Raw genomic sequence first — 14,871 nt, forward strand, 5'->3', positions numbered from 1 at the left:
TCTTTTGTATTTCCTGCACTTTCATGGTGTATTCATAAGTGGTGAACTACCTAATAAACCAAAAGTTACTGAATGTGGAATAGTTAATTTGGAAACATTTGATCAATGGATATGCTACTATGAGAATAATGATGAAAAATTTGTATTTCATTCATTTGTTGGTACTCTACCAGAACAAGTTAACTATCTGGGCAAAAGTGAGAGAATACAAAATTTTAATGGACTAATAAGTGGGCATTTGTGTATATTTCTGACAAAGTTATTGTCAGATTGTTCTATGTTCAATGAAATTCTGAATATAGTACATGGACATTTTTGGGAATAGGGTACACCCTGAAGACAGCATGAGTATTGGAGAATATATCAGAAATGATAATGATATCAGATCCGAAAATATAAATACTAATTAAACAATTTCTCATATATATATATATATATATATGTATATATATATATATATATATATATATATATATATATATATATTGTGGCAACCTTTGACTCATACATTTATTCACATCCCCCTCCTTTATTTTTTAACAGCACTATGAGGTTTCCTATCTTTTACATCTTCTTCATATTTTGTCAATACAGCATGTGTTTCTGATTCACTTACCATGTAGTCATGATGTGACTTGAATTTTTCATATTTTGTGTACTCTTTTCTAGGTTGTTTCTTCCATTTTTAAATTCTTCTTTTAATTGTTCATTTATCTTTCTGTTTTGGCTAGCTTTTTAACCCCTTATGGGTCACATTTTCCTTCCTTAGGCTTTCTAGTCATGTCTACTGTTAAAAAAACCGAATTGTTCCTCATTCTAACATGTACTACATTCATCTTGAATATCATCAAATTTTAAATTGTCACCAACAAAGGTGATATATGTGACTTGAATTTGTATCACCTTGTCTAGCAATATCTAAAAAATTTTGATTATTCCTTACTAATTGTTTTGGCATTTTTTAATATGTCTGCGCTAAATAACAACAGTCTATTCTTAGATATACAGCTCTAGTAAAATACTTTCTACCTATATCCTGATTTTTTCGAATGCAGTCATCAAATAATACAACTGAATTACCTTCACATTGATCTAGTGGTATAATTTCATCATTATTTTTAATAAAAGTATCTAATTTTTACTATTTTATCTTCAATTTTCTGCAATTTTTTATAGTTTCTGAGTTGCTTGATCTAAACTTTTCAAATAAACATACAAGTAATTGATTTGTTCTAATTCAACCATCAGGGAGCTAAAATACAACTGTCAATCATCAATGTTGTTTTCTCAGAACCACTTATTCCTATTGTTAGCTGTTGAATAGAATTCCATAAAAGATTACTGTATTTATTTTCTGATTTCTTCTCTGGATTTCTTATCATAGGATCCCAATCTGTTTTCATAGAATTACATAAATTAATATTAAATGAGTGGTAAGTCATCTATCCTCAGAAAAGATTGACTGCTACTATATGAATGAGTTTTAATAATGTTGCATTAGTTTGTTTTTATATGACTTTTTAACTACAAATATTACATCAAAAAATAACAAATTATCTTCTGATGGGGACTCAATAGAAATTCCTGTAGTTCCATATTGTTTAGAAACTAGAAAAATGTATTCATGCAAAGAAGCCAAATTTCCACGTTAAAGCAGATGAAATGTTAAATAGAGATATTACAGAGAGTGATATTACATTATATATGAATATAAAAGGTCGTGCTGGAAATGTGCTTGGATTTAGTGGCCACACTATTGAGCTAATAAAACCTGTTGTCAATGATGTCTAGATTTATACCTTTCGAATTAATTAATATAAATTTTAAGCTATCTGATGGATTTTTTGTAAAGCATGTTGATCATTTTCATCAAGAAACCAGTATAATTGCTTCATTCAAGCCTACTGCTGAAGTTGATGGATCACTAATTGATGAATTACATTATCCTACATATATTACAATTTTTGCTCCTACTTAGGATTTAGAAATAGCTGTAGATGAAAACGAAAATTTGATTGACTTCAATGGTGCTAATGTAACAGTTATTTTAGAAATGGCTTAATAAATTTTTATCATCAGTAATAATGAAAAATAGAGCTATTAATTTTACTCATTCCCTGTGAATTAGAAGACTAAAAATAACCTACATCTTCGCAACTGGTACTGATTATCCGACATATGATGTAAAAGCCAATAAAAGATAGGTTGACAACTATGTGTCATAGCTGTTCAAGGTTATCACCATAAAGAAAGGAAACAATATTCTGCCTAGGATGCAATGTCCATTTAGTTCATCATTTGTTCTTAAGTGATTGACTTCATATCTAGCCAATAAGTTAACAATGAAGGCTCATATCTTCAATAATGGGAAGATAAAAAGTAACAAAAAATGAAATATTTTATCCTTTAGAAATAATTGGTGGATTTTCCAATAAAGAAATTATTTGGAGAAAATATTTAACTGTAATTTTTACTTGGTCTTCAAGTGCTGGAGGTGCCATTTTTAGATGGGCTGACCATAAGGAAGTTGGTGTTAAAGATGTGACCACACTTCATAAGCAAGGTAAAATTGTGTAGACAATGGTAACCCATATTCCTTTCTTTAGATTGAACCACAATATTTACCTGAACTAAAGCAAGAAAGACTAAAAATTTCGAAGATAGCCATATCTTTCTTTGAATCCACATCAAATTATTGAATATCTGTATAAATAATGGAAGAAATGAAGCTTTCCTGGAGATATGTGGAATCTAGATCCACCAAATAATTAGCTGATAGCAATTGATGCTTTTCCAGATTCTAAGAGAATCACACAATTGAACAGGTGACGTCAATATAAGTCTCTTCAATCTTATTCAAAATTATCCTGTCTGTGGTATAAGTATGTATAGGAGAATTAATGTGTTAACTACTCAAGAAACAACATTGAATTTGTGTGGCATGTTAAATTGTAAAATTCCAAATGATGAAATTCCCTATATAGCCAAGTGTGGCAAGAAAAACTTTACATATTATGCTCAGCATAGATATCTGAGAGAAAATTTTTAATCTAAATAAACTTTAATCTATACCAATGGAGGCGCTAATGAAGAACTTCAATAACACAACCAGTTCTAATTTGTTTAAAAAGATTAATGAGTTAGAAGTAAATAATTTATATTACATTACTGCATCCGAATTTTTAAAAACTAGTTATGGTGAAAGAATTTGTTTGGAGCTTGAAATTAATTAGTGATTGTGGTTTTCAAATTTTTGTTGGTGGAAATATTAAACTGAGATATAAAGAAATTAAGAAATTTAAAAAATGATAGTGAAGTTCATGATACTGAGTTTTTAAATTAATTTTTCAGATTTTTATGTACAGTATATATTTTTCTGTTTTAATTTGTGGCTGCTTGAGGAGAATGTTAGAGAAATTAAACACAAGTGCACTGAATGAGCCCACTTAGTAATTTCAGACCGTTTTTTGAATATGAAAGGGAACAGAAGGAAGGACACAGAGGTCCTATGACACTGAAAAGGTAATTAAGAAAATAATTCAGGATCTTGAAAACAGGATTTATTGGATTATGACAATACCATCTAGTGCACTGATAGCCTAACATACCAGTTCAGTAGCTAGATTTTGAAGGTATGAAACAGAATTTATGACACAGGAATTTGGCCCAAATATCTGCTTAAAACCATTCAAGTACTCTGGCTAAAAAGTGCAATGTAACAGAATGTAAAAATTGTAGGTCAGTTACTTTTATAAGTGGAGTTAAAGGGCGAGAGTCATACTAAAGAGGACTGAAAAGGTAATGGAGGAAAATACTGGGGGAAATCAATTTGGGTACAGAAAGGGTATTCCAACAAGAGACACTGTAGGTTGCTGAGTATGACTGAATAAAGAATGAATCGATATGAACAACAAGGTGTATATTTGTTTAATTTACTGGAAAAAGCCATTCCATAAAGTCAACAGGAATATACTGCTGAGAATTTTAAATGACAATATAAACTGGAAAGGTACAAAAAGGTACAATTATAATAAAAGAAGATGTACACCCTAGCAAAAGGTGACAGAGTAGGAAATGAAAAGATGGAAGAGATCAACATTGGAAGAGGTGCAATGCAAGAATGCTTTCTGTCACCAAAACTGTTCACCATATATTGAGAACTTACATGTAGTCTGAAAGAAGAGACACTTAACAATTCATAGCTGAACAAAATACTTTGAAATTAATTCACGCCATGTCAATTCCTTGACATTAGCTGTACTAGGTGTACATATACTACCCAACAGTAAGATATTAAAATTTGTGCCAGACTGAGACTCAGACGGCCACGGTGGTCTAGCGGTTCTAAGCGCTCAGTCCGGAACTGTGCGATTGCTAAAGTCGCAGGTTCGAATCCTGCATCGGGTTAGGATGTGTGTGATGTCCTTAGGTTAGTTAGGTTTAAGTAGTTCTATGTTCTAGGGGACTGATGACCACAGATGTTTAGTCCCATAGTGCTCAGAGCCATTTGAACCAGACTGAGACTCGAACCTGAAGTTTCCAATTATTTCGAGTGGTTACCTAACCACTTTAGCTATCTGTGCACACTGTTTGGACTTACTCAAACTTTCATATGTCACACTGTCTACAGCTTTGTATCGTAGTCCACTAAATTTATGACTTCATTCTCACAATATTGCTTGGATTCCCATAACAGGGAGAATGACACAAGGAGGAACTGAGACCATCATGTGCCTGCCTAGGCTTCTAATACTTACACGCATATCTGAAAGAACAAGCATTGTTGACGATCCACAGCTTGTAATGTAACCTGGCTTTCAGAGCTAAATTTTTCCTATCATGTGACTTGAGGTGTGAGAGATTTTTTTGTATTGTCCATATTCTTGCATCTTTGAAAGCCACGCCTCTTGAATGTAAGAAGTACTTCATGTCAAAATGTCAATGTACAAAACCCAAATTTTGCTAATTATGTTGACTTGCTCAATAATTGTTTTATAGAAGACTAGTGTTTTCTTAGTTTTAGTATATTCCAGTTCACAAAACAATTTATGGACATTAAACTGAGTGGCCTTACCAGTGGGTACTGCCATGTGAAAAGAGTATGAATAAAGGTAGAGATAGGAAGCAATGGTCACTGTTGAGATGTAAGAGTGTCACTACAGGTAGATGCACGTTTGTGAACAGGAGTGAGATCCATTCTCGGGAAAATGTTCAGTACACATTTTTTAATGTGAGCAGCATCAAAACAGATGATTGCTGGGTTAGATGATAGGAAAAGATTTTGTGACCACCTTTGTGGCAATGTTGTGTGAGCCTAACCAAGTTATAATGGTGTCAAAATGTATAAAGGGGTATATATAACAATGGTTACCATTATGGAGACATGAAGACAACATCTCAACAATGGAGTCTCAACTTGTAACGACATAAGGAAAGCCAGAAAACTATTGTTTAATAACTTTGAAGTAGGTTCAGAAAATCGCCTGTCAGCAATTTCAGCTTCTGATCGCATTAGAACACTACAGCAAAGCAATGAAATTCTTTTAAAGTTATTTCACCCAAAACAGCAGTCGTCGTTCCTAAAGCAAATTCAGTTCAAATGTCAGTACTGATAACCAAATGAATTATTACCACAAGATATTATTGTTTTAAATGCTGTTATATAACGATTTTATGTGCTCCTTCAGAGTTCCCCTCTTAGTAAAAAGACAATATGGTCGCTTTTTATAGGACAGTTGTTCAAAAAATTATCCCTAATTTAATAAAAAGTTATGAAAAAGAGTAATTGAAAGTTAAAATTGGTTCAATACATTCTTGGGCACTGCACATAACAATAACATCCCATCAGTAACAAACACGTTAAGAATGATAAAAGTTCTGTTTCATTTTTCATCTTCCATCTGAGTTCACAAAGGAATAATATTTCATTCATGGAAGTAACTTCTCATCAGAACAGCAGGTGAGTAAAGTCATCTAAAGTTTGCTAAAATTAGTTTCAAGTTAGAATTTCAATATGTTCTTGTTTCCTTTAGAAATCTAGAACAATATTTCTTCGGAGCTTGAGACCAATATTAGTAGAATTAGTTAATTTTTTTATGGGGAAAATTCATAGTAGGTTATTAGAATTCTTGTCGGTTCTCGTGAGATTATCTGCTGTTGTGATCGCTGACTGCAAGGACAAAGCCACGATTCTGTCAAAGGGAGGTTCCTATTTGTTAAAGGGTACCTTAAAAGGCTCATGTTTCCGTTCAATTTTTCTGAACCTACCACTTTTATTTGTTTTTTAATTTTATGGTTATAATTTGCTTTGGGAGGCCTTCATGTAAACAGTATTTCGTCCATAAAAATCTTATCAAGAAAAGCTTTCCTTAAAGAAGTATGACATACATTCTCAGCAGTATGTATATGAGAAATACCGAAATGCAGAATTCAATGTTTCTTTATTTGGCAATAGATAACTTGCCTTTTTGGTAAGAAAACACAACTGAGAACTCCATCTTCTAATACAAAGTTCATTATTGCCGAGTAGAAGAATCTTAACGTTGGGTTGAATATCTTATAAAGTGAAATGGATTTAAATTTCTTTTGACAATAGCTATCATTCAGATACTACTATATTGTCTTTAAATTTACGATTAATCTGAAAACAAGTCTGAATTCCTTGAGCATATAAAAGTGTCCCAAGTTCCCCACTTAAGTCTCAAATTATATTGTAGTATGTTTCATTTCATTCATTCTTCAGTGTCCTTTCATGATCAAGAACTTTCTATTAAATTATTATTTCAACATCCAACTTGAAACTATAACAATCAAACTTATTTATCTAAAAAGAAATAAACAAATAGTTCAGTGCAGTTGTGGGATCTTAACATTGATTTGCTCATTCCTTTCAACTAAAATTCTAATGTATGAGATCTTATAAATGAGTTTCTATTTATCTGTGATAATATGGTTATATACTATTTGATGCTAGCGAACTCCTCTACATTGTAAAACATACCTTGTCATTTATATGACATTTATTTTCTTCTAGAAACAAATGAACTATAGAATGTTCTGTCACCACATATCCCTTCTGTACTCTGCAAACCCTTCCCGACCATTATGTGTAATAAAACTGGCTTTCACAATTGCATACGACGTGGGTGGCCAAACTGGGCGATGTTTTGACATTTCAGCTACTAATGACAGAATTTTGACGATTTTTAAATAGATGCAACTGTCACCATTTGAGCCATATTTTTGTTGGTCATTACATTAAATGTCATTAAGACATGAAATATTATTGTATACATGTGAAAATAGTCGAACCACACTGATTTAATGACATAAGGTACAACTTACTTATGAAGTAATTCTTTCGAATACTTGTATTTGCAACTTACTCTGCTGAAAGCAGAATAAGTGAACACATATCTCATGCATGTCAAGAAAGGCACGCTCCTTGACACTGATAAGTCTTAATGGGGTATAATGATTCGCCCATTCTTACACTTCACCCGGCTTTCTGATACAATAATTTTTTTGCTTCAAGAGCGAACATGTTGAGGATTCTTAGCGTTTCTCACTCTTAAATAATGCAGGTATTACATTAATTGCAGGTTTCCTATGTTCCACATGCACTGATTTGGCTGAAAATGTTTTAGCTTTTTAGTTATTTCCGATTTTGTGACACTGTATACTCTACCTATTGTAAAAGCTATGTTGCAAATCAATACAAACGTTAGCATTCGCACTCATGCGATATTGTATTCAGAAGTGTCGCTTGCTAAGTGCTTGGAGTGTTCCTATCGTTGGGGGTAACAGAAACAAGAAGGATCATCGCGGCTGTTATGTTATATGGTGCTAAAGTAGAGACAGGTGATAGCCGATTGTGCTAACGATGTATCGATAGCTTAAATCTGTCGAAGGCCTTATTGATTATAGATAATATGTCTCCCTTCTCGACACAAGACTTAAAATATCTTTCAGTTTCACACCATGGCAACTAGTCATGTCTAATTTGAGTTATGTTTTGGCTATGTCTTTGCTGACAGTAATCCAAAACACACAGCAGTGTGCCTAAGGTAGGAAGTGTAGCTGTGTACAAAAAGAAAGGCAGTGTTCTACCTATACCCCCCATCAACGTTGTCTTTCGATGACAAAAGATCGATTAACCATACATTTTGTGAATTATCCAGATTTGATATCTGCTATAGGGACACGTATCAAACAATTTTAATAGTGATCAGTTAAAGTGTGAATACTGTGTGTAGTGTTTTGGCAATGGGCCCAACTGGGAGAAGTGACAGCGAAATACGTTGTAGGACGCAAATAAAAAGGCTGGCAGCCAGTCTTTTTACGAACGAGGTCCATGGGACTGTCCACAGCAGCAGACAAAGTCACCGAACGCGTGGGTCAAGAAGCAATTTGTGGCTGCCTATTCTAACCAAGTTCAGAAATCGAAATTTCAGCTATTCGCTAAATCTCATGGTCTATAGATGAGATTAGAGATAGAGACAGAAATTAAATAAATTTCACTTACAAGATAGATGAGATAGATGGCAACAACTCACAAGCAATGCGATTTTGATTCGTCGTTTAGGGTACCACTCCTCACACCCTATTCCAATCCAATAACAAATAATAGTATCAATAAAAAGGAAATTGTTTTTCCGTTGTTTGCCACTGAAAGCTGTACCAAATACTTCGAACGTAATTCACTGGCGCGAATTCCTTGACATCAGCTTTATTAGGTATAGATTTACTACTCGATAGTGACATCTGATAATTTGTGCTAGACCAGGGTTTGAGTCTGGATGGCCTGTTTTTTTCTATGGTCGAGACATTCTGTTTCATAGCTGTAGCTATTCTAACAGTTGAACATTTAAAAGTGTCAATAAAAGATCTTGATGAAATCTGGTGAGTGTGTGGAAGGGGCAAAATGATACAATACTTATTATTTTTGTTTCTGCCCAATTTCAATGTTAAGTGTAAGACACATCTCAAAACATAATTTGGCATATTAGGATTACAGGGAATATCTTAGAAACGATTACATGTAAAAATATTTCTGAAGTAAATGTTGGGGCCCAGCTGTGAGGTATACAACATCGAATGAAGACTCCTTTGCTTAACAACATTTCCTCCTCACACAGTTAGATGAGACTTCTACGGTAGGCCACAAGAATTTCTATCACTCTTGATCCTCAGTCTATTGTAAGCAAGTGAGTTCAGAAATCTAGTATGTATTCACTGTGGTATCACTGGTATATGAGGCAGAAGAGTATTGTCAATTTGTAACTAAACTCGACATCAAGAGGGACGGTTTTTATTCGCAGATAGTAACACTTGCCGCTTCTGGCGTCGAGACGACTTCTTGCGCTGTGGGCTACGTGTTGTGTGCGCTGGGACTCTACCCAGAGTGGCAGGACCTGGCACAGCGCGAGCTGGATGACTATTTCGGAACTGGGGGCGACTATTTACGATCTGTGACCCCGGCAGACCTCGCCAATCTTAAAACCATCGACGCCATTATGAAGGTATTTATGGATTTAATTGCCTTGATTTTGACAATTCTTTCCTTCTTAATTTTATAGTTAATTTCAGGAAGAGTTTCCTTCTATTTCTGGAGAAAATATTTTACTGTAGATTTTACCATATGTCAACTATACAAAATTAAGCAGTTTCTTCACTTACCGTCACAAAATGGTACTTGTTCTTATATTATCATTCAGATAAACAAAAAATGAAATTCTTAATGATACAATGAAGTGTGAGTAATTATTAAATGCTCTGCCATTTAATAAAATTACATATTCAAGGATAATGCTAAGACTGTAACCTATATCATATATTAACGATTCTACAGTATACAAATAATTATAATGACACAACCATAAATGATGTTTCACTTTGAGAATACTGCATGATGGGAAAAACTCTTAACTTCAAAGCATGTATGCAAGTATTGAAATCGTCACAGTTTCCAGAGACCTTCTTCCATGAAAAGAGAATAATCTTTGGAAGGCGCAGAGAGTGTAGTGCAATCTGAGTCTTGGTCCCAGGCAGTTGTGTAGTATCTTGCCCACTCGTCTAATATAGGGTGCCTAGGAAGCTGTTTTCTCGGATCGCTAGACAACATTTCAAGCAAACCATATTAATGGACTTTATTATTGTAAGTTGAATTGGCAGTACTTTGCCTATTCACAAAGATATGTCGCAAGCAAATGGCGACATGCAAACAATCAATGTCCTTAGGTATACAGGGTGGTTCATTGATCGTGACCAGGCCAAATATCTCACGAAATAAGTGTCAAACGGAAAAACTACAAAGAACAAAACTTGTCTACCTTGAAGGGGGAAACCAGATGGCGCTATGGTTGGCCCGCTAGATGGCGCTGCCATAGGTCAAACGGATATCAACAGCGTTTTTTTTAAATAGCAACCTCCATTTTTATTACATATTCGTGTAGTACGTAAGGAAATATCAATGTTTTAGTTGTACCACTTTCTTCGCTTTGTGATAGATGGCGCTGTAATAGTCACAAACATATAGTTCACAATTTTAGACGAGCAGTTGGTAAGAGGTAGGTTTTTTAAATTGAAATACAGAACTTAGGTACGTTTGAACATTTTATTTCGGTTGTTTCAATGTGATACATGTATCTTAGTGAACTTATAATTTCTGAGAACGCATCCTGTTACAGCGTGATTGCCTGTAAATACCACATTAATGCAATAAATGCTCAAAATGATGTCCGCCAACCTCAATGCATTTGGCAATACGTGTAACGACATTCCTGTCAACAGCGAGTAGTTCGCCTTCCGTAATATTCGTACATGCACTGACAGTGCGCTGACGCATGTTGTCAGGCGTTGTCGGTGGATCGCGATAGCAAATATCCTTCAACTTTCCCCACAGAAAGAAATCCGGGGACGTCAGATCCGGTGAACGTGCGGGCCATGGTATGGTGCTTCGACGACCAATCCACCTGTCATGAAATATGCTATTCAATACCGCTTCAACCGCACGAGAGCTACGTGCCGGACATCCATCATGTCGGAAGTACATCGCCATTCTGTCATGCAGTGAAACACCTTCTAGTAACATCGGTAGAACATTACGTAGGAAATCAGCATACATTGCACCATTTAGATTTCCATCGATCAAATGGGGGACAATTATCCTTCATCCCATAATGCCGCACCATACATTAACCCGCCAAGGTCGCTGATGTTCCACTTGTCGCAGCCATCGTGAAGTTTCTGTTGCCCAATAGTGCAGATTATGCCCGTTTTTTTATGTTACCGGAGTTGGTGAATGACGCTTCGTAGCTAAATAGAACGCGTGCAAAAAATCTCTCATCGTCCCGTAATTTCTCTTGTGCCCAGTGGCAGAACTGTACACGACGTTCAGAGTCGTCGCCATGCAATTCCTGGTGCATAGAAATATGGTACGGGTGCAATCGATGTTGATGTAGCATTCTCAACACCGACGTTTTTGAGATTCCCGATTCTCGCGCAGTTTGTCTGCTACTGATGTGCGAATTAGCCGCGACAGCAGATAAAACACCTACTTGTGCATCATCATTTGTTGCAGGTCGTGGTTGACGTTTCACATGTGGCTGAACACTTCCTCTTTCCTTACATAACGTAACTATCTGGCGAACGTTCCGGACATTTGGATGATGTCGTCCAGGATACCGAACAGCATACATAGCACACGCCCGTTGGGCATTTTGATCACAATAGCCATACATCAACAAGATATAGATCTTTTCTGCAATTGGTAAACGGTCCATTTTAACATGGGTAATGTATCACGAAGCAAATACCGTCCCCACTGAAAGAATGTTACGTGATACGACGTACTTATACGTTTGTGACTATTACAGCACCATCTGTCACAAAGCGATGAAAGTGGTCCAACAAAAACATTCATATTTCTTTACTTACTACACGATGGAGAGAAGTCTTCCGAAGTAAGAGTGATTTCAGGTGTGCCGCAGGGGAGTGTCGTAGGACCGTTGCTATTCACAATGTACATAAATGACCTTGCGGATGGCATCGGAAGTTCACTGAGGCTTTATGCGGATGATGCTGTGGTATATCGAGAGGTTGTAACCATGGAAAATTGTACTGAAATGCAGGAGGATCTGCAGCGAATTGACGCATGGTGCAGGGAATGGCAATTGAATCTCAATGTAGACAAGTCTAATGTGCTGCGAATACAAAGAAAGAAAGATCTCTTATATTTAGCTACAATATAGCAGATCAGCACCTGGAAGCAGTTAATTCCATAAATTATCTGGGAGTACGCTTTAGGAGTGATTTAAAATGGAATGATCATATAAAGTTGATCGTCGGTAAAGCAGATGCCAGACTGAGATTCATTGGAAGAATCCTAAGGAAATGCAATCCGAAAACAAAGGAAATAGGTTACAGTACTCTTGTTCGCCCACTGCTTGAATACTGCTCAGCAGTGTCGGATCCGTACCAGATAGGGTTGATAGAAGAGACAGAGAAGATCCAACGGAGAGCAGCGCGCTTCGTTACAGGATCATTTAGTAATCGCGAAAGCGTTACGGAGATGATAGATAAACTCCAGTGGAAGACTCTGCAGGAGAGACACTCAGTAGCTCGGTACGGGCTTTTGTTGATGTTTCGAGAACATACCTTCGCCGAGGAATCAAGCAGTATATTGCTCCCTCCTACGTATATCTCGCGAAGATACCATGAGGATAAAATCAGAGAGATTAGAGCCCACACAGGGGCATACCGACAATCCTTCTTTCCACGAACAATAAGAGACTGGAATAAAAGGGAGAAGCAATAAAGGTACTCAAGGTACCCTCCGTTACACACCGTCAGGTGGCTTGCGGAGTATGGATGTAGATGTAGATGTAGATGTAGAATTGAAACGCGTACGTTTCATATGTATTCATTACCAGCGATGGCGAGGCATGACAGAATCTCTGACCAGAGAGTTTTTTATCGTTGCTAGTCTGCGCTTGACCGCGCGAGAGTTAAGTTCGAGAGTAGTAGCGCGCGCGAGACGACGGTAGTAGCGTGTTGCGAGTCGGCAAGAGCAGTTGCGGGTTGCACTCTGTCGGCAGTAGTTGCAGCGAGTGGACGGTTGTACTGAGCGGGCGTCGACATGGGTCGGCGGCGTGCTCTCCCTCCATCTCTGGTCACGATTCAGGACGAGGTATATTGTTATCGAAGGTAATGAAGCAGCATTGCGCTCAGCCAATAACATCTGTTAATTGTAATTAATTCGTTCAAGAATTGCCCCAATAATAATTTTCATATAAAGTAACTGTTTTAAACAAAAAGATTCATTTCAATTCTAAGAATATTTCCTATGCATTTCCTCCAAGAATCTGAATTAAATATACGCCAGCATTGCACGAAGCTGTGCCAAAAATAAGAGCAGATGGAGTTTTACTGAAGTATGAATTTATCAGGTTTAATTATTTCACAGGGCCGTAGGTCAGCGCAGCTGCCCTTATAAAATTTGTCAGGTTTAATTATTGCTGTTGAGATGTTACATTCAGTTCATGGTTCATTATCTAATTAATGATATTAGTGCGGTTTATGGTCAACTTTCATTTATCAATTTTGTGGGGAGTTCACATTTGGGCCATTATTATTTTTTAATTCTGCAAGGAGGTTACGCTTGGCTCATTTTTATTATTCAGTTTTGTGCGAAGACAACATCTGGCACATTCTTTTATAATCATTGACCTTCGAATTTCTCATGGGGAGGTTACAGAATATGTAATAAAAATGGGAGTTCCTTTTTTTAAAAAAAACGCAGTTAATATCCGTTTGACCTATGGCAGCGCCATCTATCGGGCCAACCACAGCGCCATCTGGTTTCCCCCTTCAAGGTAGACAAGATTCGTTCTTTGTAGTTTTTTCGTTTGATGCTTATTTCGTGAGATATTTGGCCGGTCACTATCAGTGGACCACCCTGTATACAAGTTCAATGAAAGCAAAATAATTCAGTTCATAAGTCACTGCTGTACCGCTTGTATGACGGTTCGTCTTCCATTCTGGCCGCGGGTAGGCGGCGCGGCACTTATATTCTCTTCAGGTAGATGCCGTTCTTGTCTTGGTGTCGTCCTAGTCAGCGTGCTATTGGCTGACATTGTCTCACGGATCTTTCTGCTCTTCCGTTCTTCATCGTCTTGCCGACGCTTGTCGTTACGCCGGAACATTCCTCCCCCTCCCTCCCCCCTCCCCCCCTCCCTCCCCCCTCCCCCCGTCCCCCCCAATGCGACGGACCGTCGTCGTGTAGGGAGAGCGACACTGGCGGAGTAGGCAGGAGTGTGGGAGCTTCGATGGACGAAGCCGTGGCCACAAGAGACTTCAAGCTTCCGTCTGTACCACGCTAAGCGGTCTTCACTCTGGGGCCAGCGTCCCCCGGAAAAACACCAGAAGGGTACGCGTGCACCTCCTGAGGTCAACAACCAGATGTGGAAGGCGTCGGCTGCTGCAGTGTGGGCGGGCCCAGCTCCATCGGTAGGACGAGAGGAGGTGAAGGCTCCGTCTCCACGGGCTCATCCCGAGGTGTCGTGGTTACACCCTCTGGCGGCTGCTGTGGCCGCAGTGTCCTCGGAATCCATGAATCTGGGGGAAGAGACACAGAAGAATCACCATGCACATGACAGTGGCGACGTTGATTGTGATGTCAGCGCTCCATTCCGCCTGGACCTGAAATAAGATACATGCGAGCGCCAAGTCGACGGACGATCTCGTCTGGCACCCACTGTTTGCCGCCACTAAAAACCCTGCGCTGTGAAGCGATACTTGCGGCCTTCCTTCGGCGCCAGAGTCGGATGCTGAGGAGGGTGAAGCATTGTCCGAAGGCTCCGGCCGTGAAGC

At 37.5% G+C, this 14,871-nt stretch overlaps 1 protein-coding gene across 1 annotated transcript in view; it reads left to right on the forward strand.

Annotated features, from left to right (window-relative positions):
- LOC126088471 (cytochrome P450 4C1-like) overlaps positions 1-14,871 on the forward strand; it is a 172,707-nt gene that overhangs the window by 137,717 nt on the left and 20,119 nt on the right. The window contains exon 5 of the mRNA XM_049906613.1: positions 9,321-9,521. Coding sequence (XP_049762570.1) covers positions 9,321-9,521 — 201 coding nt within the window. The remainder of the gene's footprint in view (positions 1-9,320; positions 9,522-14,871) is intronic.

This window comes from Schistocerca cancellata, chromosome 6, assembly GCF_023864275.1.
Source record: "Schistocerca cancellata isolate TAMUIC-IGC-003103 chromosome 6, iqSchCanc2.1, whole genome shotgun sequence".
Classification (NCBI taxonomy): Eukaryota; Metazoa; Arthropoda; class Insecta; order Orthoptera; family Acrididae; genus Schistocerca; species Schistocerca cancellata.